Genomic DNA, 24,575 nt, shown 5'->3' on the forward strand with positions numbered 1-24,575 from the left:
AGCACGACCAATAAGACAGTTTCAGGACACACCCACCGATTGTGTACTTGTCACAGACCAATGGCAGCTTAAAGGTGTTTAGGAGCCAAAACTAACTCCCCTAATAACTTAGCTTTGGTGAGCTGTATCAAACTGCCTCAACAAACTCAAAACGAGCTTCTCATCTGACATCACATACATCCCTATATATCAGTGGTCCCCAAGCCCCCAGGCTACGGACCTGTACCGATCTGTGCATCAAGTGAGACCGGGCCACACAAGAAATCATTAATTATTTCAGTTTTATTTTTTATCTGAGTCTGATGGATCTTTTATGTTGAAAAATGACCGTATTCTCTTGATTACATCTCGGTAATTTGAGCACCAAAATTTAAAACAGACATCTTAGGAAAGTTTCTTTGCAAAGGGGAAAAGACCCAGTGAAGGACTCACAAACAGCCAAGGAATGGATCTGCAGCCCATTTGTCAATAAATCAGGTAAATCCAGCATCTCTGTGCAAGAAAAATCAACTGTTGGAGATTGCAAATGATGGCGGGCTTGTTCACATGTCGTGTCTTTTCCACGTGCAAGTTTCCAATTGAGGCTCGTTGCATGTGCATGGATGTCTCGAGGCGCACCCGATTGAAAACATCTCAAGTTTTCAGATTGTCGCAAGCGCCTGTGACAAGAACTGACCGATCAGCTTCATACTTTGTATAAAATATACACATTTTGGTATAATAATTATCCCAGACAAACACAGAACACCCAAACACTGCAGTGCTTTGTCATTTACTCCATAAATAAAACTTGTATCAGAGTTGCAGCAATGTTTTATCAGCTTGTCATCCTCTGAGAAATCTGTTAATGGTCACCTACTAATCTACTAAGCTACATGCACCATAACCCCCCCCCCCCCCCCATATATATATATATATATATACATAGTAACATTCATACTATATAGAATGTATTTTTCTAATGGTGTTTAGTAAATTTAATGTATGCAATATCAGGCTCCATTTACACACAACAGTGTAGCCAAACCCTGAGAAGTTTTCCCTTCGCATTTAAAAAATGACATGTTTACACAATTACACAAAAATGGGATGTTTACACATTTCCCTGATGCGCTGTATTTGGAACTGCACCTTGTTAGTCAACAGTACCTGTAGGGAAGTGACGATGTGCAGGTTGGTGCTGAAATGCTTATATATATAATATAATTTGCCATGTGTATAAGATGCATTTCTGCTTTTAGGATAGCTAATGTGAAGTAATCCACACTTTTACTGAAGTATTTGCAAACACCTGAGCAACAAAAACACTACCTCATACACTGCCATTGTTGTGTGTTTGTTTGCTCTTGCCTTTAATCTAATAATGATCAAATAATCTAACATTATATCATGCACGCTTGGGAAGTCATCGTCATTTCCTGGTGTTTTCAAAATCGTCCACTTTGTAACTAGTTTTCAGATTTATGTTTATGTTTTCAGCCCCCAAAAAGAAACTGAAGTTCAGTTTGTTGTTGTGTAAATGAACAGCCAAAACATAAAAAAGATTCCAGTTTTTGGGTGAAAACATTGTCATGTCCCTAAATCATACTGCAGGTTAGTTTTTCCAGAGGAAGACATGTAAATCAGAGCTGCACAGACAAATATTGACTTCTGTCCCATTTCAACTGAACACTTCCCACAAGCAAATCAATTAACATGAGCGTCCTCTGAGACATTGAGTCACAATGAGCTCAGATTATGTAAAACAGCTTGAGAGACTAAAAACTGCAGGATCCAGTAACATAACGTTGTATTAATTGTGTGTTCAAGTGATCACTTTAATCAATGTGCATCTTTTATTTAGGAGAATGTGGAAATACTGTGAATGCAAATGGTTCAACCATGAAGCAAAATCATTCAGAATATGGCTGCAAATTTTAAATGCATATCCATACCAGCTGCTTACTGCGTTTATTAGATTTGCAGTGAGTTATCCAAAGCATTGCTCATACTATTTGTTCATGTGCCATTCTCAAATAACTATTTTAATTTGCACACTGGAAATAATCTTTCTGTCTAAATTTGTTAAATCAAACTAACGTTTAGTCATCTCAACTTGGATCGGTCAGACTGACTATTTTACACAAGTGTTAACCAAGAACTCATTTCATTGATCCTAAAGCCACAGTAAAGCCATTTAAAGTCCAGATGTGTCCTGTAATCGTTAGTTTCGGCTCATTTGTGATCAGAATTAGACAGAACACTGATCTGAGCACAGTCTTTATTCTGTTGTTGTTACTGTATTGTGCTTTTGCAGTGCCAAATCTCACTAGTAACTACAAGCAAATCAGTATAAGCATTAATTAAACACTTCTTGAACATTTAAAGATGTCTTAATCTTTCTAGACTATGTTGCATCACTTCTTTTATGATCTTATTACAATGTAAAGACCTGAGATCCTCATGAGAAAGCCTAACATATAAACAAGTCTGGTTTAAAGAGTGCTGTTGACAACACCCTGTCTAATTGATATTTGTGCAAACCACGGTTGAATGTTTTTGAAGGCGCGCAGCAGTTCACATTTTGGGTGTCTCTCTTATCTGACCTGTTCATTTCAGATCTTCAAGTCTCTGATGGGTTGAATCGGGAGTTTTTAATTAGGAAAAAAAAGTGCTGTTGGTTTACCTCCAGGAACAGGATTGGGAAACACTGGTGTATAGTAGGGCTGCCCGATATTGGAAAAATCCAACACAGTGAAATTGTATTATTCTGCGATTCATACATTGCAATATGAATACAATTTCACCAGATGACTTGACAGTTTCTATATGGAAAGAATTGATCATATAAGATCATTTGGGATCTGCATAAAATATAATAAACCATCTAAAAGCATGGATAAATACAATAAAGAAATTATACAAGTGAAATAAACAGTGTTTTATTGTTTTCGGAGTAGTCTAACTGTATTCAGCTGTACAATAATACTGCATAGTCTCTGTTGTATGAACAGTTAAGTATAATTAATTGATTCAAGTTACAAACATTACAATTTCTTATATCCTTTAATGCACATGATGAATTACAATCCATACGCAACGTTGCATATCCTGCGATTGTGAATGATCACATTGAAATATCGATGCTGAAACCATATAGTGTGCAGCCCTAGTGTCTAGTTCATCATTTGACTCCGATTGCTGTGCTTTATTGATAATAAATGAATCTCCAATAACTTTGACAATAGTGGAGGGCAGCCCTCTCCAGCACAGATACGCTATCATGTGTCTGGACGTTTACTGCGCACAGCCTTTTCTCTATTAGCAGCTCCAGTCCTGCCAAAAACAATGATGTCAGCGCCGTTGCCATGGCGCGCTGACAGACGAGCTGAAACATGCCAGTCGGGAAAATAGGCCGCTTGTTTTGGGAAGCACCTCGGAGCTTTATCATTGGTTTACTCCAGTGAATGTATGCATGGGTTATTTTCTGAGGCTCCAGTGTGAGAGAGGACACCTGGTTGGGTGATTTATTTATTTTACCCTCTCTATTGATCATTTTACTCTGTAAATAACTGTGAAATCCAGGTTTGGAGTAATAAATGGTTCTTATAAAGTTTCCCAGGCTTACTGAAGCTCATCCCCAAGTGGAAAGTCCCACTGGAGAGTGCGTGCCAGTTGTAATTTTCCGGCCTAACTCCTACACAGTGGCTTGTAAATGTACCCGCTGCCCTTGTACAGTAGCTCATATGACTGAGTATACGGAGGAATCTTTTAGCACTGTGTTGTAATGACACTTCGAGAGGCTTATTGCGTTAACTGTGCTCATATGTAGTAGATAAGAGGCTTGTAGTGCAGTCTAATGACCTGTCGAATGTTTGATTGCAGACATGAGGTAAAGATTGAAGGAATTTACAACGCTGCAAAAAACACTCGTCTTATTTAGAGTTTATCTTGTTTGTAGTCCAAATATCTTAAAATATTAAATCAAAAAGCATTTTCTAGACAAGTAAAAAAATACTGGTTTGCTTTCAGAAATAATAAGTCACAATTAAGTGAGTTTTTCTTAAAAATAATCTAAATAATTTGAGTGGAGGAAGCAAAATAATCTTTCAAAGCGAAAATGAGGATTGAATTATTTACCATTTGGCAGATTTATTTGCTTGTTTTAAAGAAAAAAACAAACACTTTCTGACATTATTTCTGAAAACAAGAGTGCTTCTTGGTTAAAGAATTTAGATATTTAGACTAGAAACGAGACAACTTTTATGTAAGAAAAGCATTTTTGCAGAGAAAGCATCGATTGAGGCAGTTGCATAAGCACAGAGGGCACGTTTCACACAACCTGTGAAAATCAAATGAGTTTTGCATCATCTGATCAGCCCTTCTGGATGGAGACCGCCGATCAAACTCCCTCAAGTGATTATCGGCCGATTGTGATCGCTGACTGAGCGATCGGAGCACCTTAATGTGTCCACCGGCCCCTGCTTGACGTGAAAGATGAACTATGATGAAGGAATTCACGATAATAACTGCTATTCTCACGCATGCCGTCTGATATTGCACAGATGATATTGATGTGTAACTTATTACTTGCACACGTCATCTTAATAGCAATACCGGTCTTTTCATGAGCTGCAATATGAGTTTAATCTCAGTGAATGTTTTCCTTCTGCGATGGTGTACTTGGTGTTAAATTTTACATATAGCTGCCACTTGTGCTGCTGACAGCATCTTGATAATCAAATGAAGGTCTAAAACATCTCGCTCTTATAATGTGTAGATTCAGTGGCAAACGCGGTTACCTGCAAACTCCATCCCACAAGCTTCACAGTGAATGACTTTAGTAATTTTCATAGCAGACTTTAACCCAATGGAAGTGTTTTATCCACTCTTCGAAAAGTGTAATAGGTGGATTAACATTCATCACATGATCACTAATAGGATGAGCCATTATTAGTAACTTTAGGTGATTTCTTAAATAAAATCTGTCAGTGTTATTGTCATTCTCTCATCTTCAGCGCTTTACAGTTTCACGGTTGTAGCTCACCATCATCTGAAGGCAGAAAGGAAGTGATTGACAGCTGATATTAACCAATCCATTCACACTCAGTTCTAGAGCAGTGGGCCAATCAGAAGAGCTTGAAGGCTTTCAGTCTGCTTAATGGGAGAATTCTAGGCATGAGCTGGTATAAGATCCTGATGGTATTATAACCTTGGATGACAAATCACAGTATTGTTATTACTGCTCTAAAATATGTTAATATCTGTGTAAACTACTTTGTTCCCATTGAACACAATATATTTTATTTGAAGGAACTTTTATAATAGTTTGGAGCAGTAAACATGTCAGGCTGAATAATTAAACTAAATGATTAACTTCTGCTGTCTTCATTAGTGTCAAAAACACAGATTTCTTTACTTGAACAGGCATCTTTGGAGATCGTTCTCTTCTGTGGACATAAAGTGAAGCCACTGCACTGTTCAGGTCTATAGTATGATTGGATGTTGGTTAATAAGCAAATTATTTTTCAGATGTTTGCTGAATAGCGTAGCTTTTGATGTAGATGCTCCTTTTCTGCTGGAGATACTGTTGCCTTAAAAACACAAAAACAAAACACAAATACCACAGGAACGCTAAAAGAGAAAATGTTTGCCGTTTTAAAACCTTGACTTTTCCAAAACCGATCTAAACCTTGAAACCGGTTATCATCCCATGCCTAATATACAGTAAGAGTTGTATTCATGGAGGCTTTATTGTGTTTTGTGTAGGAGAGGCGGCTCTGAGAGGCGAGTCCAGAATGCAGTCTCTGTCGTCTGCAGTTAGCAACCACCGGACCGGCCCTCCTCCTATCAGCCCCAGCAAGAGGAAACACAGCGCGGACCAAGCAGACGACGACATCGACTGCAACAGCGAGCATGTGGCCAAGATGAGCCGCCTGTTCGCCGCACAGCTGTAAGTGGAACCAATTACTATCATGCGTCTCATTCAGTGTCCTCTCCACCTACACCCAAATCTGCTTTAGAAAGTCTTTCAGTCCGCTTAAATGAAGAGTTCTACGCATAAGATTCTGACTGTATGATTATCTTGAATAATTATTACAGTATTGTGATTAGGGCTCTAAAATATGTTCTTAAATGTCTGGGTGCAAAAACAACAACTTTTTCCCCCATTGAACACAATATATTTTATTTTAAGAAACATTTATAATATTCTGGAGCAGTAAACATGTCAGGCTGAATAGTTCAACTAAATCATGGACTGAAAAGGCATCTTCGGAGATCTTTCTGTTCTTTGAAACCAGTTCTCATCCCGTGCCTGCATAGTTCACACAATAGTATTTAAAACGGCTGGTTTCAAGTCTGAGTTTGTTTCTTCTCCTCAACATTAAAGATGCTTTGAAGAATGTTTGAAACTGCTAGCCTTGGACATCAATAGTATGGGGAAAACAATCTACAATTGAAGTCATTGGCAACATTCTTCAAAATATATTCCTTTGTGTATATAACTCAAACAGGTGTAGAAGTGGAGTAAATGATTACTATTAAAGTTTTGTATAGATTTTTGATGCATTTTAACATTCAGTTCACCACAGAGAAAGAGCAAAAATGGAAGAAAAATTAAAATAAAACAACAAAAAGACTTTAATATATTAATATACATTAGGACCTTCCTGTTCATCAAACACATTTCCAGCTGCATTTTAGAAACAAACTGAAAGATCCCCAAACACCTTGTATTTATCTCTAAATATTTAGTATATTTTTTTATTTTTATTGATCACTTAACTAGTTTAAATGAGCCATAATTCATTTCTGCAATAAATTGTGCATGTAAATACTGACGAATATTACTAAACGTGCTATTTAAAAGCAGATGTGTGCATTAGGACTACATAAAAATGTCTACCTTATATAAAAATAGGTCATCCCAATGCAGAAAAAAACATTTCAGCTGCAAACTGATTCACTGTTGTCACATGACTGCAGTTTAATCAACATTTGCAGTATAAAAGTTGCATTTTACAGTATAACACATTTCCAGCCGCATTTTAGAAACAAACTGAAAGATCCCCAAACACCTTGTATTTATCTCTGAATATATAGTAATATAATCTTATTTTATTGTCGTATCTGTAACTTTTACTTGTAACTTAACGCAAGTTGTTTATTTGATTATTTCTTCTTTCTTTGAGCCGACATGCTATATTTGGTGTGCATGCATTTTTACAATTTAAAGAAATTGTGCATTTAGCTTGAGGAATTCATGCGTTTCTAAATATATATATTCAGTATTCTTGATTTCTTTAGGGTGTAAATGAGAAAACACAATCAGAGATGACAGTGGTGTGTCTCTTTTCTATCTTTCTTTTCACTTCTTTACAACAATGTGAAATAAATCTCCCTCTCCCACACACAATGCAGTAGTGTATTTAGGGTGACCTGCCGCTTTAGATGAGGACTGTGCAGATGGTGTTTCTGCAGAAAGAGCGTCGGGAATGTTTGGGAATGTGCTGAAGGAATTCCTGGCATTCTGGTGCAGTGAGCGGAGCACATGGGCTGTGTGTAGAGCCTGTCCGTGCCCTCGTGGCAGAGCGTTGAGCATTCCCAGCATTCCTGCCCCGCTCAGAAGACACGAGATGTGCTGTTCAGCAGGCAAAGACACACTGGAGCTCGGATTATTTACGACCACTAGTTTGCTTGGTAAATTAGGACCCAAAAGCAAGAGAACAACAGAAGTTCAGACCGCCTGTTATCATGGCGAGTGTAGTGTGATTTAGGGGTGAATTGATTTTAGGAGATAGTCCTAAGGCACCAATTCTCACTGACTTTGTGACTTTATTACCTGCCTACTGTGCCTGCACAATAGTGGAAAAATCAGGCAATGCTATATTTAGTTGTTCTGCGATTATATATTGCGATATGAAGATAATTTTACCAGATGACTTGAATATCTCTATGTTGGAAAGAATTTATAATTTCAGATCAATCGGGTTGATTCTGTAGGAAAGAGCATCTGCATAAAATCTAATAAACAATCCACAAGCATAGAAAAATAAAATAAAGAGAAATATGAGTCTAACAGTATTCATGTACTGTATATAAATACTAAATATATTTCAATGCTACAGTTTCTCATGTCTGAAAGCTTTTAAAATCAGCACAGGCCTCAAAAACACATGCAAATGATACATTTTAATACAGGCTTAACATTGCATATCCTACGCTATTGCAAATGATCACATACGATATCGATGCTGAAACCATATATTGTGCAACCCTACTGCCTGCACTCAATAAATATTACTGCTGCTTGTTCATACTTAATTAAAATGAGCTGAAACATAATTCTTGAGCTTTTCTATTAGAATAATAATATCTAGGCTTGTCATTATGAAGGTTTTGTGCAGTGGAGATTTGTGATTTAAGCGTGTATAACACTTGAGTTTAAAACACTGGTCAGTTAACTTTGACAAGGAAGTTTAGCAATAGTGACGCATCTCCTGCTTGAGATTTGTGTTTCAAGAATGTTAAATCCACTTATATTTGTTTGAGACAACATGAATAAATTGTGTTTACTGTGTATTAAGATGATAACCTTTTAGTAGTACTTATAAAGTGTGATCTTATTTTACATTCCTAATGCTACCCCAAATCCTAAACCCAACCACTACTTAAATAACTTCCAATAAGCAGCTAATTCATATTTGATTGAGCTAAAATTCATAGTTAATCGTTTATTAATAGTCAGAATTTTATCTTTAAAATAGTCACCAAATAATCTGACCTTTTCTTTAGACCAGTATTGTGATCGAAATGTTTTTTTCAAAGCTCCTTATATTCTTTATTGAACGTCTATCAGTGAAGCATTATATCGTATCAGCACAATATTAGTGTTGTAAAATTAATAATAACAATCTTCCTAAATCAAACACTCGGCCACACAAAATAAAATCATAATCATTCAATCTCAGTTTTAGCGGTTAATTATTTTATCAGTCACCTAAATAATTAGAATCAATCAGGTTGACCGTATGTGCAAAGCTTTTTTATTTTTTATTCATCACTTAACTAGTTTAAATGAGCCATAATTAATTTCTGCAATAAATTGTGCATGTAAATACTGACGAATATTACTAAACGTGCTATTTAAAAGCAGATGTGTGCATTAGGACTACATAAAAATGTCTACATTATATAAAAATAGGTCATCCCAATGCAGAAAAAAACATTTCAGCAGCAAACTGATTCACTGTTGTCACATGACTGCAGTTTAATCAACCTTTGCAGTATAAAAGTTGCATTTTACAGTATTGTGATTATAATTATATTGTGATTAGACTCCAATGTTAAGGGCTTTGACCTTCTGTCTGCATTTTAAACTTCATCTGAATAGATTTGCTAATGCTCTCAGATACACAAATATTATTTGATCTTCGTCCTCATCTTGGCAACCCGTCAGAACTTGTTGCCAGATTGAAAGATTTCCTTCTGCAGCTCTCAGCACCAGCAGGACCTGATCTGGCTTTAGGTCAAACTGTACTTTCATAAGGGACTGCTCTTTTTCCCAATATTAACACTTTGTTTGCAACATCTTATTATATTAAATAAATGAGAGGGTGTATCACTGAGTTCACACCTAAAAGCAGCTGCAGGACAATAGTGCACTGTCACTTTAAGAGCCGTACGCATCCATTTTACTATTACACATTTTCATTCTATAATCAAATGATGCAATTGTTTTTCTCAACTTATTGTATTTTCATAGTCACTGGAGGCCAAAATCAAAGTTAAATTGATCAATTATATATATATATATATATATATAATGTCAATCAATTTAAGTTTTAAACCTTTGTATTTAACGAAACTAGCAATGAGTAATTTTACGGTCCTATTTTTGATTTATTTCTTAAAAATTCACCTAAATTCTGTGGCGTTTCTTAGCAAATACTAATTGTTATGATGGAATTACTCAGAGATCATAAGGCGTCCCTGAATTGCTGTGTGGTGTTTCATTATTCGTTTGTTTTTTAGACACAGACCATTTCTTGTTTGTCAAGCATACATTTAGTCATTAGTCTTACAATTGAGGAGGATCCAGCATTTACTATACTAATGCTACGTGTATAAATGCATGAATTGGCCTCTGTGTTCCCTGTAATGTTGCTCAGGACGGAGGTGAAAGAGCTGCTCCGGATTGTTTTTGTTGGGAGTTTGCGGCTGAAACCGGACACCACAGGCTCAGGTTTTCCTAAAGAAGGGAAAGAGCGAGTGGGGGCTGGGAAAACTCTTCCTGATCTACTCCTCAACATGAGCTTTTGTCCAGCCAGAAGTTATTTTAAACATTTCTGCCACAAAATGCTGCCAGTGAGTGTTTAGAGTTCTGATAAAGCCTGCACGATATTGCCAAAAACGGACATTGTGATATTTTATATTTCTGCGATTTATATATTGTGATTTGAATATATAAGCTCCCGGGATCATTCACCACTCTACTTGAGAAGAAGGCCTAATTTTACATTGATCTGGTGTGTATATGCATAAAAAGAGAAATGACAAGCATACAATAATGCATTAGAGCAAACACACACAGGCAAGTGAAATAGTGCTTTATTGTTTTCTAACAGTATTGAGTACAGCAATGAAATAATCAAATGTAAAGTGACACTGTATACAGTATAGTCAACATCTGAAGTGGAGCAAAACAACACAAAAAAAAAACATGGTTGTCCTAAAACTATTCATCAGCACCCATTCTTATTTTGATCAACTTTTTTAATCTGCTTCAAGTGTTGATCACTTTGATTAATTTCTCAGTGAATGTAGACAGTATATTTTGGTGCATTTAAGTAAAGCAGTTTTATTAAACTATATACATTTGGTCATATTAAATCGGTTATATTCATTAAAATAAGGGTTTGGTCACTGAACATCTTAGAAATAGAAAGATTAGTACATTTAAATTAATTCAAGTTATTGCATTTTTCACTGTTTCTTACAATTTTATTTAATATTTTGTATGAATAAATACAATTAATCTTTGTTGAAGCTACAAATTTGAAGATTTCTTATGCCCAAAAGGTTTAAATCATAATTATAACCCCGACTTAACATTGCACATACGGCGATGTAACTATTGCAGATACGCACACAGCAGTATTGTTGCTGAAATTATATATTGTGCAGCCCTAGCAGGCACACACAGAAATCTGCAGATTTTTAACTCATCATTGAGTATTTATTTGTGTGTCAGACTATATTCATTCAGTTCTGATGTTCGCTTCAGTAATATTACATTGATTAATGTACAAATGTTTACAGTGCGCATCATTAGAGTGCACACACTTTTGAAAATCACTTTGATTAATTTCTCAGTGAGTATATTTTGGTGCATTTAAGTAAAGCAGTTTTATTCGACTATATACATTTTGTTAAATTGGTTATATTTATTAAAATAAGACTTTGGTAACTGAACATATTAGAAATGGAAAGATTAGTACATTTAAATTAATTCAAGTTATTGCATTTTTCACTGTTTCTTACAATTTTATTGAATATTTTCCCCCAACATATTAATTTGGATGTAGTAATTTTTGTTCTGTAGTCTAATGTACATGCACAAATATAAATTACTGTAAAGCATCCTGTAGGAAATATTACTGTAAAAGAGAGGTTTGTGGGGGGTTAAACTCATTTATGCTGAACACTGATTTATTTACAGTACAGTTTGTAAAGTCATATTTTCGTTTATTTATTTTATGAGAGACAATTGTCAAACAAGTGGATGGAATCGGATTTGCATTGTAAAGTTAAAAGTTTTAGTTTTTTAATTTAATGTTAAGTTTTAAGTTATTGTACTTACAAAATTATTTATTTAAAACGTTTGACACACAAATAGCAAAAAAATCCTTAAATAAAAGTTTAAAAAGTAATTTTTATTTGTACCTTTTACTATACTATTGATATTTACTCCCAAAATCATTCCACATAATTTGATTTATCGATTTCTTTTAGATGTTTTTTTGTTTTTTTTTGATGGCAAAAACAGTCCACAGATTCTGTCGTACCCTAGTCATAGATTATGCTTTTTTAATCTGTAGTGTTTTCGTATGTACTCTGTCCATGTGTTTGTTATTGTATGTTTCAGTCTGCTCTTCTCTGCCAGTGCCAGACTAAACAGTTTGAACGCAGAGAGATAAGACTGTTCATTAGCAGCAGTGAATCAACCCACGAAAGACTCATAAACACAGAAACTCAGGCAGACATATTGTTGTGGAGTGGGCTTGGAGTCAGGGTGGGGGCCATTTTCTCTGCTTCCATGAAAACAAAGGGCCTCTTATCCGGTCAGCCCACTGCTTGCTTCGGCTTGTCCCACTGGAGTCCCTCTAGTGCACTAAGTGACTGAAAATAACATCTTTCTTCCAAAGTGTCCACACTTCAGCAATTGAGATCATAAATGCAACTTCCAAATTCCATACTTTTATTTATGTGTTCCGGTATAGACATGTGCAAGAAGTGTAGCGCTGTGAGGTATATCAAAATAATCATGATGTTGCAAATATATGGCAATATGCATACTACTAACTACTACTACTACTACTTCTACTATCTACTACTACTACTATCTACTACTACTTCTATCTACTACTACTAGCTACTAACTTCTACTAGGGCTAGGCGATTTGTCCTAAATTCAAAACCTTGATTAATTAATAATAAAAATAGAAATAATAAACACGTTGGCAGATTCTGCGTGGCCCTATAACAAAATATTGAATCACATACTGAATATTGCATGTTGCATTTTTCTTCAATATCGCACAGGCCTAAAGGAAAGCCGTCTGATTTGCTAGGTTCTCCTGGATCTGGGAATAATCCACGGCGGCCTGTGTGTCTTTCTGCTGGGAACTTGGAATCTGCGTCTTTCTCATGCATCCACGGCCAGCCAAATAAAGGCACCGCCAGCGTGGTTAGGGTTTATGAAATAATGTTTTTCTGCTAACTTTTCTATATAAACACACACAGGAGCGGCTCGTTTGTGTTTGGATTGTAGTTTGTCAAAGTAGTGCAGTGTTAAGTTAGCCAATTGCTTTAAACTGATTACACACGGTGTGTTTGTGGATCCAAACTCTGAAGCTGACATTTACCTTTTTGGCTGCTGCTTTTACCACAACGGCCTGAAATGATCAACATGCCAAAATGTGATTTCAGTAACCACATTTTATATGCACAACTGGGAATGAATGAATTAATGAACAGAAATGCAACCATTTCAATATTTCATGCGATAAACAAACTAGAGCTGCTCAATGTTAAGAAAATCTGGCATTGTAGTAGTTATTTATTTCTCTTTTATTTTATATATATATATATATATATATATATATATATATATATATATATATATATATATATATATATATATATATATATATATATATATATATATATATATATATATATAGCAATTTTTAAATGTATTATTTCTATATTACTTATGTACAGTGATCAGCATCTTTGAGTATACCCCTCACAGATCTCATTTAAATGAATGTTTTCTATGAGATATTTTACAATATTGTGTTTGTGCGTATACATTAGGCAAGGCAAGTTTATTTCTATAGCACATTTCATACACAGTGGCAATTCAAAGTGCTTTACACAAACAGGAATAAAAGAAACAAGTATAAGAGAAATAAAAACAAATAATAAGAATGGTAAAAAAATAAAAATAAAATAAATAAGCATAAAAACAGATCAAATGTGGTTTAAAAGAATGAAAAAGAAGAGAAAAACATGATAGTGTGATCTGTGGAATGTAGCACAGTGCTCATTCAGTACAGGCACAGCTAAACAGATGTGTGTTCAGTCTTGATTTGAATCTGCCTAATGTTGGAGCACATCTGATCATTTCTGGAAGCTGATTCCAGCAGTGAGGGGCGTAGTAGCTGAAAGCCTGAAAGCATTAGATTAGTCGGTACAGAAGCCAAATCTGATGCTAATTTGACTAAATAATTTACAATAGTGGTCCCAAGATTTGTAGCCCAAATTTATGTTCCGGAAAAATATTAAATACAATCAAAAAGGGCAAAAATCAAGAGAAACAAAAAATATAAATAAATAAAATTGGTTTTGGTGTTAGTTTGGTGACTAAATTAGTATTTGAATAAATATATCAGTATAATACATCTGTTCTGCTTAAATGCACCCAAATATGTGACCCATATTCACTCAGAAATGGGAAAAAAATCTTTTTCAAAATGGGGCGAGCTCGTTTATGCTCATTTATCAACAGTAAAAATTACAAACGCACAAAAAAACCAGCAACAATTAAAACTGCAGGATTATATGCTTATATTATATTATAGGCTTTGCCATAAAAAAAAAAGATTAATAATGGAAGTCAATTTGGCAAAAACAGCCACTAACACAGTGAAAAAAGTTTAAGTTTAAAGCAGAAGTTGTAATTATTTGTTGCTGGTGCTGTAAATGGGTGTGATATTGAGCAGCGTCAATACTATCAGATGAAGTATTTCCACTGTTTGCATCCTGTGGTTCTGCCTTCCTCGCCTTGATTTCTCCCAGATGTTTCCTGTATCTTTGTGGGCGAGCGTCCAGTGACTTGAAGGAGAAATAAGAGAGAAACCCTCCTGCCAAGATTGTGAGGTTTTGCCGCACAGCTATGAAATGCAATTATGAGAAAATGTCCCCGGTTTTATTGGCCTGCATCTGTGACTAAAGTGAGTCTTGCGGAGTTCACATCACTTCTATAAAGTCTGGATCAGAACGCCCACTCTACTCCTATTTCATACTCTGTTAGCGTAAAAGATGATCGTTCTCATTTATTTGTTGTTTAGTTTAACTATTAATAATAATAACTATAATAAATGCGAAAGTAGGAAGGGTTTGCATGTGGTTCTTCTACATTTGATTTGAATAAGTAGATTAATGTGGGAAAACTAGTTTAACTTAATTGTTTTACCAAACCCAAGACCTTGACTTGAAATGCACAATGGGCTCTTTCATTGATCAGAGCACTTAAAGAGGGAGTGTTTTTAAGAGAGTGCAGTTACTTTTACACATTTCACTCTTTTTACTACCAGTGTTTAAACCACTTTTAATGAAATTTTGTACTGAGTCATCCTAAAACATTAATGAAACTAACTTCTGAACTTAAACACTGAAAACTGGACTGACAGTGTTTCAATATACTGTGATCTTCTATGTGAAGCTGCTTTGTCACAGTTTACATTGTAAAAACGCTATACAAATAAATTGAATTGAAAAAAAAAGTCATTTACTGACTTCGTTTTGTCGACATATTTAAAATAATGTTAGTAACCTGTAACCATTGACATCCATAGTTGTAAAAATAAATAGTATGGATGTCAATGGTTACAGGTTTCCAGCAGTCTTTAATACATCTTGTTACAACCTCTTTGACGTTAGTCTAGGGTAAAAGTAATAACATTTAAACGGTGTGGTACTTTCACAAGTGTTGGGTTCAAGCAACAAGACAAACAACAAACTGCCAACAAAAGTGATTTAATATACAAAGATAGTGAAACCAGAATGCCCAAATATATTTACAAAAATAAGAAATATTTACAATAATAAAGTAGGAAATGAAACCAAGAATCAAACAAAATAGAGTGAGGGGATGCTAGTGAAGCCAAAATCAAAGAAATAAATATAACAAAACAATTCTACCTCATAAACAAACCCCTTACCTACCTATAGAAGCATGAACAGAAAAATCTTCAGCGCCAAGCACCATAATCTTACCTATACTACACTAAGTATACAAAAATATAAATACACAGATGGCGTTCACTTCTTACTGGTGTTTTAAACAATGAATTGACTACGTGTTTGCAGAATGGAAGTCGTATGACATCTTCCTATCCACCTTACTCTGAGGACAGAGTCAACTCTTAATACAAACTCTTGATTTTTTTGCCAGGTAAAGAGCTGGGCCAAAAGTAACAAACAAACCATCGAAACTAAGATGTACAAAAATCACAACGTAGTTCAAAAATGGGCAGAAATAATAATAAATAATGTTATCCAAACGAAAGTTAAGCAAAAACAACGAATGACAAAATCATGTCTGCAAAACACACAAAAAACAGGATCAAAGGAAAAGCGCTCTCCCTGGCGTCCTTTTATGTCATCGCGCCACGTCACCCAATGATGAGTGACGGGTCTCCCAACCAATCGGCTGTCGCGAAGGCGGACCTAAAGGATATGACTGGCTGAGAGAAAGAGAGAGAGATAGAAAAAGAACAGGAGGCAAAAATCCTAACAATATACGGCAACCGTAACAATCTTCATTTGTGTTAAACAGAAAACAATCTGGTTTGGAGAATCAATTATGCGTAAATTTTGGGTGAACTAAATCTGTAATTCAAACTCTCACATAACCAGAGTATCACAGGCTATATCACATGCTCTCCGGCTCGCTGTTTTCTCATTTTTATTCAGTTTATTTTGTTTTTAAGAGGAAAGAGCAGCATATATTTACACATCTAAATAATCTTACTTGTTCATCAGTGTATATATATCACTGCAAAGGCATTTACAACTACAACCTTTAATACCAATCCAAAAATGTATTGTATCACAACTGTTGTGGTCATTTTTTTGGTCTTGCTTGTAAACATTGCACAGTGCCACAAGTGAGCAGATTATTTACAGTGATATTGAGAATTATGCTTATCACAGGTTTGCTTTTCATACTTGTGTTTGTGTAGTGTGCTTTAACCTAGTGTTTCTCAACCACGTTCCTGAAGGAGCACCAACACTGCATGTTTTGGATGTCTCCTTTGTCTGTCACAGCCATTGCATGTCTTTCAGTCTCTGTTATTGAGCTGATGATCTGAATCTGGTGTGTTTGGTTAAGGAGACAGGGAAAATGTGCAGAGATGGTGCTCCTTCAGGAACGTGGTTGAGAAACACTGCTTTAACCCATGTTCTTGAATGTTTGCGTTGTTGCATGAGCACATCAGAAAACAGATTTACAACACGTTTATACATGCGTGGTATATCATTTCAGCTAATGTATGAATACAGTCACTAGTAGATCTGCAATGTCGAGTCAGGATTATAATAACCAGCCACCACACTTCAGAACGTGTGCGTTGCGGGGTCAGCGTTCAATTTGACCCTAATTGAGTGAAAGATTTTAATCTGGGTGTGTTTTTTTAAGACCTGTGACTGATTTCAAGCTAATTTAAATCCATGTTATATGCTTTAACAGATCGAGTGTATTTATTAATAGAGTGAAGACTATACCAATGATTATTGAATTTCTATACCTCAGTACTGTTAGATTCTAGAGAAAACATTAAACGTGGTTCATTTCATCTGTATCTTTGTTCCTTGTTAGTCTGTGATTATTATTATACTCTATGCAGATGCTCCCCTAATCAAAATAATCCCAATCAATCTCAAACAATGAAATTAAATTCAGACATGTTGCAGACAAACCAAAAGGATTGCAATTGTCAATTTTCTCCAATATCATGCAGAATTCTGAATCTGAAGCCTCTGAAGAGCTGCTGCTGGTTTTAATAATCCTAAACAGAATTGGCAAATATATTTTCCTGAAGCAAATGCTCTTGAAAGCACTCGAGGAAAATTGCCAGAAGGTTTTTAGCTGACATCTGAGAGGAGTAGCAGAGAACTGAAAGATCTGGAGGAAGAAAAGAGGGACTCTGCTGTTTGTTTTTGAAGGATCTTTATTAAAGAGGCTTTCAGCAGGTTTCTCTGAATATTCTCTTAGATCTGACCTTTCTGCTGGAAATATGATGTCTGAACTCCTGGACTTAAATGTGCATCACATTAGCTAAATTACTGATGATAGTAATAATGCATGAAGCACAGAGATTACAAATCCATGTCCAACATGAGCATGTCATGAAAGCTGCCGGGGGAAATGTCCAGTAGTGGGGATTTTATTTATTTATTTATTTTAGTTGAAATGATTAGATTTGCCTGTGTAAATGTGCATAAATTTACTTTAAATGGCTTTGTACCTTAAGGGTGGATGCTTGGACATTCACTCTGATATACAGCATAAAACAATATAAAATGAATAGGTAACAATGTAAATTTTAGATCCTCACCCGTCCTTCCCACCCCATGTCACTCCTAATACATAAGTCTGGCTTTCTCCAGTACAAGGAGGTTATTAAAGTCCAAAACGCTAAAGATGCAGTACTCTCTTGGTTGATTTGTGTTGCGTAATCTTGGGCTGCATGATATTGAATGAATCTGACATTGTGATATTTTGTTTTACTGCGATATGAATATAATTTCACAAGCTGATTTGAACAGCTCTATTTAGAAAGAACTCATTAATTTAGAGTGACTGAGATGCTCAAGTCCTTTTTAATACAGTAGATCTGCATAAAAATAATAAGCTACAATTAAAACTAAATAAACGGTGCTTTATTGTTTACTGCAGTCTCTAACAGTATTCAACTACAGAAATTAAACGATCAAATGTAAATCAGCATGGTCACCATGGTATAACTAATTAAACTATAATAATATTCTTATTTATTAATCTTTAATTAATAATCTAATCCTGCGCTGTGACTTGCCGATACACATATTGCTGTATCGATGCTCAAACGGTCTAACGCATTCATTGCAAAATTTCTGTGTGTTTCAAGGGCAGGGTGATCTTTCAGATTCATTCATTCATTTTATTTTCAGTTTAGTCCCTTTATTAATCAGGGGTCGCCACAGCGGAATGAACCGCCAACTTATCCAGCATATGTTTTACACAGCGGATGCCCTTCCAGCTGCAACCCATCACTGGGAAACACCCATAGACTTTAATTCACACACATACACTACAGACAATTTAGCTCACACAAGTCACCTGTACCACATGTCTTTGGTCTTTGGATGTTTGGAGAACATGCAAACTCCACACAGAACTGCCAACTGACCCAGCTGATTTTTCAGATTTAATTAGTTAATTTAAATGTAAAGTTTGGCCTTAATTATGAAGCAAGTTCACAATAAGCCAACATTTAAATGAAAGGAAATGCTGGATTGCAGACCTGATTAAACACTACAGTAGTCTATGAAGGTATAAAAGCAAACTACTGTAAAATCAAGCTTATAAGGTGTAAACTGACTGACTGAATGAAGTGTGAACACTTTTATAATGCCGTTTCACAAAAAAAAGCAGCTCAGCGATCAAACGTACAGAAAACCCCCAAAACATTTGTTTTCAGTAATCGCCTGCTGTTTACTTGAGCCGTTATAAATCTGTGGTGCTGTCATTATATCTCAACTTCTTCAGTAAATGTGTAAACTGTGTGTGTTTTTATGGTAAAGGCTGATCTCGCAGAGGAAGCGATTGTGAAGGAGTAGTTTCTGACAGTCAGACAGATTTCCTTCCACTGCTTTCCATTAGTTGTTGTGAGGACAGTAATTTCCGGTGGACGTAACCGTTTACTTGCGGATGCTTCTCCTGCCAATTGCGTTGCCAAGTAACAGACGATTTCAACAAGGATCGCAGCTGAGACTGGAGTAAATCCTGAAGGTGGAAAACGCTCAACATACTCGACCCCTGTTTATTGTTTAATGGTAAAATGTAGAAGTAGTAATGACGAAACATGAATAATTAAACATTCATAATCCTTTTAACAATATTGATTAGAAGTTTTACATTTGTATTTCAGTGCTTATGACATATTGTTTGAAAATTCATTGTTTTCTACTTAAATTATTGTTAATTCAATGTTTTATTTATTTACCTGAATTTTAAACTTATGATAAATGAAAGTTTTTCATTTTAAGCTGAGACTGTAGTAAATCTTTAGCGTTTCTCCTCCTGAAGGTGGACGAAGTGCCTCAAACTCACAGATTGTGCACTGAAAGCATCTCCTTCAAATAGCTGATTATAGTTTCAGTGGCTGTTGTTGGGCTCTGTTGTGCCGCTGAAGGGTATTAAGTTCTGTTCTCTTCCTGCGCAGCACAGATGAAGCCCTTTCAATGCTGCTTTCGGCCCCTCGCTGGGCCCCCGCACTGCTGGCAGCAGGAGAGCGATCCTTCCGGAAGGGTGGATGGCTTTTCTGCATGTGTGTGTGTGTGTGTGTGTGTGTGTGTGTGTGTGTGTGTGTGCGTGTGCGTGTGTGTGTGTGTGTGTGTGTGTCTATTCTTTTAAGAGGGAAAAGAAAAACAGGAAAGGAGGTCGGCGGAGGGAAAGGGCCTTTTGTAAGCAGCGATCTGAGCTGATGTAGAGTTGTGAGAGCAAATGGAACAAAACTGTCTTTGAAACAATGCAGATTACGGCCTAAATGAATGCTTGAACACTAGCAGTGGTGACTAGTGATGGCAGAAATGAAGCTTTGTAAAGCAACTGAGCAACACAAAATGATTTGAAATTGCTATTTTGAAGAGTTCGAAACAGCACATGCTAAAGACACCTGCTGATCAAAACTGAGTCAATTCAACTTAATATATATTTTCTGTTTATTATGTAAATAAAATAAATGTAACTTTATGATATTATAATAACTTTAATTGAACTTTAAATTGTAAGTATCACCTATAAATGCACTTAGCATATCATTTAATATTTAATCATTGTAATATTAAGTGTCTATGTAATGTGTGGGCTCTGCTAAACAGACTAACAAGAGATTATTAACTAATGTTATGAGTGCTGTCAAACTATAAATCACATCCTAAATAAAAGTTTTTATTTACTAAATGTTTGTGTACTCGCTGAGTACATATAGTTTGTGTGTGTGTGTGTGTATACACTACCTGACAAAAGTCTTGTCGTGGATCCCGGTTGTAAGAGCAGCAAATAATAACTTGACTTCTAGTTGATCATTTGGAAAAGTGTCAGAAGGTGGATTTTTCCCATCAATCATCTGTTGAACTGCATCCCAATCATCACCAATACTGCAGAAGACCTACTGGAACCCACATGGACACAAGATTCTCATAGAAATCAGTCAAGTTTGGTGAAGGAGAAATCATGGTTTGGGGTTATATTCAGTATGGAGAGATCTGCAGAGTGGATGATCAACATCAACAGCCTGAGGTATCAAGACATTTGTGCTGCCCATTACATTACAAACCACAGGAGAGGGCCAATTCTCCAGCAGGATAGCGCTCCTCATACTTCAGCCTCCACATCAAAGCTCCTAAAAGCAAAGAATGCCAAGGTGCTCCAGGATTGGCCAGCCCAGTCACCAGACATGAACATTATTGAGCATGTCTGGGGTAAGATGAAGGAGGAGGCGCTGAAGATGAATCCAAAGAATCTTGATGAACTCTGGGAGTCCTGCATTTCTTCACCATTCCAGATGACTTTATTAATCAGTGATTTGAGTCATGTCAGAGATGTATGGATGCAGTCCTCCAAGCTCATGATGGAGTCAGACACAATATTCATTCTGTTTCCACTGCAGCATGAGCACATATTCTATACTGGACATTATTGAAGGTTCAGTGAGCAGACTTTAGTCTAAGCAGAGTCAGACCTTACTGTCCTAATCAAATCATTCAACATCAAGACATGATCATATTTTATTGTGCTCAAATAAGCCTCATCTAGAGGCCTTTACCTTGTTATATAAGCCACTTCTGACACCAAATGATCAACTAGAAGTCCAGTTATTATTTGCTGTTCATAAAAGTTGGATAGGTGATAAGACTTTTGTCAGGTAGTGTATATAGGGCTAATAAAGGAACAGTATAACAGAAAATATTACCAGTTTTAAAACCTTGACGTTTCAAAAACCCTTAAACCGGTTATCGTCCTATGCCTTCTCAGTACAATCCCTCCTTTGTTTCTCTTCCAGAGGAAAGCCTGCCAACGGGGACTACCGCAAAGACCCCCGGGAGCGCAGCCGCAGCCCCATCGAGCGCATGGCGGCCCCCAGCATGAGTCTGGTTGGTGGGCATCATCTCTACATGCCTAGCCTGGCCCTGGACCAGCCGCTCGCACTGACCAAAAACATGGATGCCAGCCGCAGCGTGGGCATCTCTCCTACTGCCAGCCCTGTGGAGCGCCAGCAGGTACAGAGACACACCGCTGCATTTATTTACATTCACCATTCAAATTTCAAGAGGTTCTAGTTTAAGGTCTGTTTTCTTGACTGATCTTCACTGCCTGATTGATATACGATGTAAAGCGGGTCTCAGAATGTTCAAGAAGCACTGCATTACATTGTCCCACACCATGTCTTTCAATAGAAACATTTATTTCACTCCAGTATTTTGATCCTTACGGTGTGTAAATGAATATTTCATCTCGTTTTACTCTTGAACAACTAAATAAACGCTGAAGTCTATTTAACTGATTATATTTTAATTGCGTTACAACATCCACGCTGTAAAAGCAACTGTGTACAATTGAAAATAGGGTCAGGCTTTATATTAAGTGTCGCTTATACCTGTGAACTTACACAGTAACTAGATGTGCAAGTAGTATGTAACTACAGTGTATGTACACACTGCAGCATAGTATTTACTTGTGAAACACTGGTGTATCTACACACACGTAACAACACACTGAATAATAATGTTACTTTAAATGTGTAACAGGACATTAATAACACAATCTTAGATAACTTCCCCTGTAATGTGAATTACTGATGTGGTTTAACGGTTTACCTTAAAACAACATGTAAACATAAGGCATTTGGATGTTTCTATATACACTTATACTTTTTTTGTCAGACGTTTGCTGTTAAACAGTTGCACAAAGGCGTAGGTGTTATATATTACACTGTAATTCGTGACCATTTTACGCTTTATATTGAGCGGACAGTTCCTGAGGATTTACCCTGTAATTACACTGGTATCACAAGGTCTAATGCAGCGTTAAGGCCTGTGCACACCGAGACGTTATTTGCTCGCGTTTTCCGTCGATGTTTAACTCCTCGTGACTAAATAAGACGTCAATGTGATCGTGCACACCAACACGCAGAACGTCATCTGCAAAAGCGTCATTTGTAAAGAAACGCCTCCTGCTCGTCTTTTGTTTTTACACGCCGCTTCAAAACCTTCTCCACCAATCAGATCGGCACTTTTGTTCACGTGCACGGAGCTGCTGAAGTTACAGTAAACAGCACTTGGAGGCGCTCAAGAGCAAAACTGTCAATAAGAGCGCACATTGAAGAAGATGCCCAGAGGCGATATGAACGTGGAGCTGCTTATGGCTTTGCTGAACCATAATCATTTCTTCATCGCTAGAGCTGCTGCTTGAACCATCCATAACAACAAGCGTGTCAACTTTGTCTTCTTCTGTGTTACAAGCGGGTGTCTGAAGCTTAAAGTTGTGTAGCGCCAGCTAATGTCAAGGAGTGATTTTGCAGACTCTTCTGCTCGATGCCTGGGTTTGAATCCGGAAAAACGTCTTGAAAAACGCTGATGAAAAGCGTCCTGGTGTGTACGAGCCTTTAGTTCTACCATTCTTATTCTAATACAGTGTTCAGAAGTACATGGTATGCAAACAGATGTGGAAGTGGGTAAACACCTGCACATATTGCTGTTACACAAAGCACTTATCTAAATCTTGCTACAGATGTGTACTTTTTTAGCATTGTTACCAATGTCCAGTGTGTTGTTACGCATGTAGTTACACCAGTATTACACTAGTAAATATTATGTAGCAGTGTATAGTTATGTAACCGCTGTAGTTACATACTGCTTACACATGTAAGTTCACAGGTATAAGCAACACTTAATATAAAGTGGGACTGAAAATCGTCACATTAGCCGCTCTCCGGACGTTTATAGGATAAAACAGTAGCTGTGCATATACTCTGTTTTGAAATAGGGGTCTCTCTCTCTTTTTGAGCCTGAGATCTCTTTACAGGAGAGAGACTTGTTTTAAAGCAGCCTGTGATTAGGCATATGCTCACTCAGATTAAACTGTTTTAGATTGTTTAACCTTATATTTTATTATGTGTATTATTTATATCTGTTGATGACTCTTTTATTGTTAACATTTTGATAATTATAGAAAAGTGATGTTTATAAAATGCCATGACATAGCTGAAGAAGCTGCTATTGCAATAAACCCAAATCTTTCTCTCTTCTTGTATACTTAGATGACTTTATATCTATTAAACAGAACTTGGGGGAAAAATATTACAGAATTAATTTAACTGGAAGGCTAATAATTCTGACTGTGTGTGTGTGTGTGTGTGTGTGTGTGTGGGTGTGTGTGTGGGTGTGTGTGTGGGTGTGTGTGTGTGTGTGGGTGTGTGTGTGTGTGTGTGTGTGTGTGTGTGTGTGTGTGTGTGTGATCAGAACCGGCCCTCTGTGATCACCTGTGCTCCAGCGAACAACCGTAACTGTAACCTCAGCCACTGCACCGGCTCCCACAACGGCTGCTCCCCCGGCCTGAGCGCCAGCTACAGAAGAGTCTCCAACTGTGAGTACAGCAGGAATACTGACCCACAATACACTTTCAGTCTATCATCGCTGAACTCTGCAGAATCCTGTACTGTGCTATTGACCTTCTCTAATTCTGTGTTCACACCAGATGCAGCATATACTAATAAATCACACTAGTCATGCCTGAATAGACACGTGAACGTCTGGAGTTT

The 24,575-nt window shown here is 36.5% G+C and overlaps 1 protein-coding gene across 2 annotated transcripts in view; it reads left to right on the plus strand.

Annotated features, from left to right (window-relative positions):
- vgll4b (vestigial-like family member 4b) overlaps nt 1–24,575 on the plus strand; it is a 54,425-nt gene that overhangs the window by 26,957 nt on the left and 2,893 nt on the right. For both annotated transcript variants that reach the window (XM_056468850.1, XM_056468849.1), the window contains 3 exons: nt 5,749–5,932; nt 21,819–22,035; nt 24,277–24,400. In XM_056468850.1, the coding sequence (XP_056324825.1) occupies nt 5,749–5,932; nt 21,819–22,035; nt 24,277–24,400 (525 nt within the window). The remainder of the gene's footprint in view (nt 1–5,748; nt 5,933–21,818; nt 22,036–24,276; nt 24,401–24,575) is intronic.

The sequence above is a fragment of the Danio aesculapii genome, chromosome 11 (assembly GCF_903798145.1).
Source record: "Danio aesculapii chromosome 11, fDanAes4.1, whole genome shotgun sequence".
NCBI classification, from domain to species: Eukaryota; Metazoa; Chordata; class Actinopteri; order Cypriniformes; family Danionidae; genus Danio; species Danio aesculapii.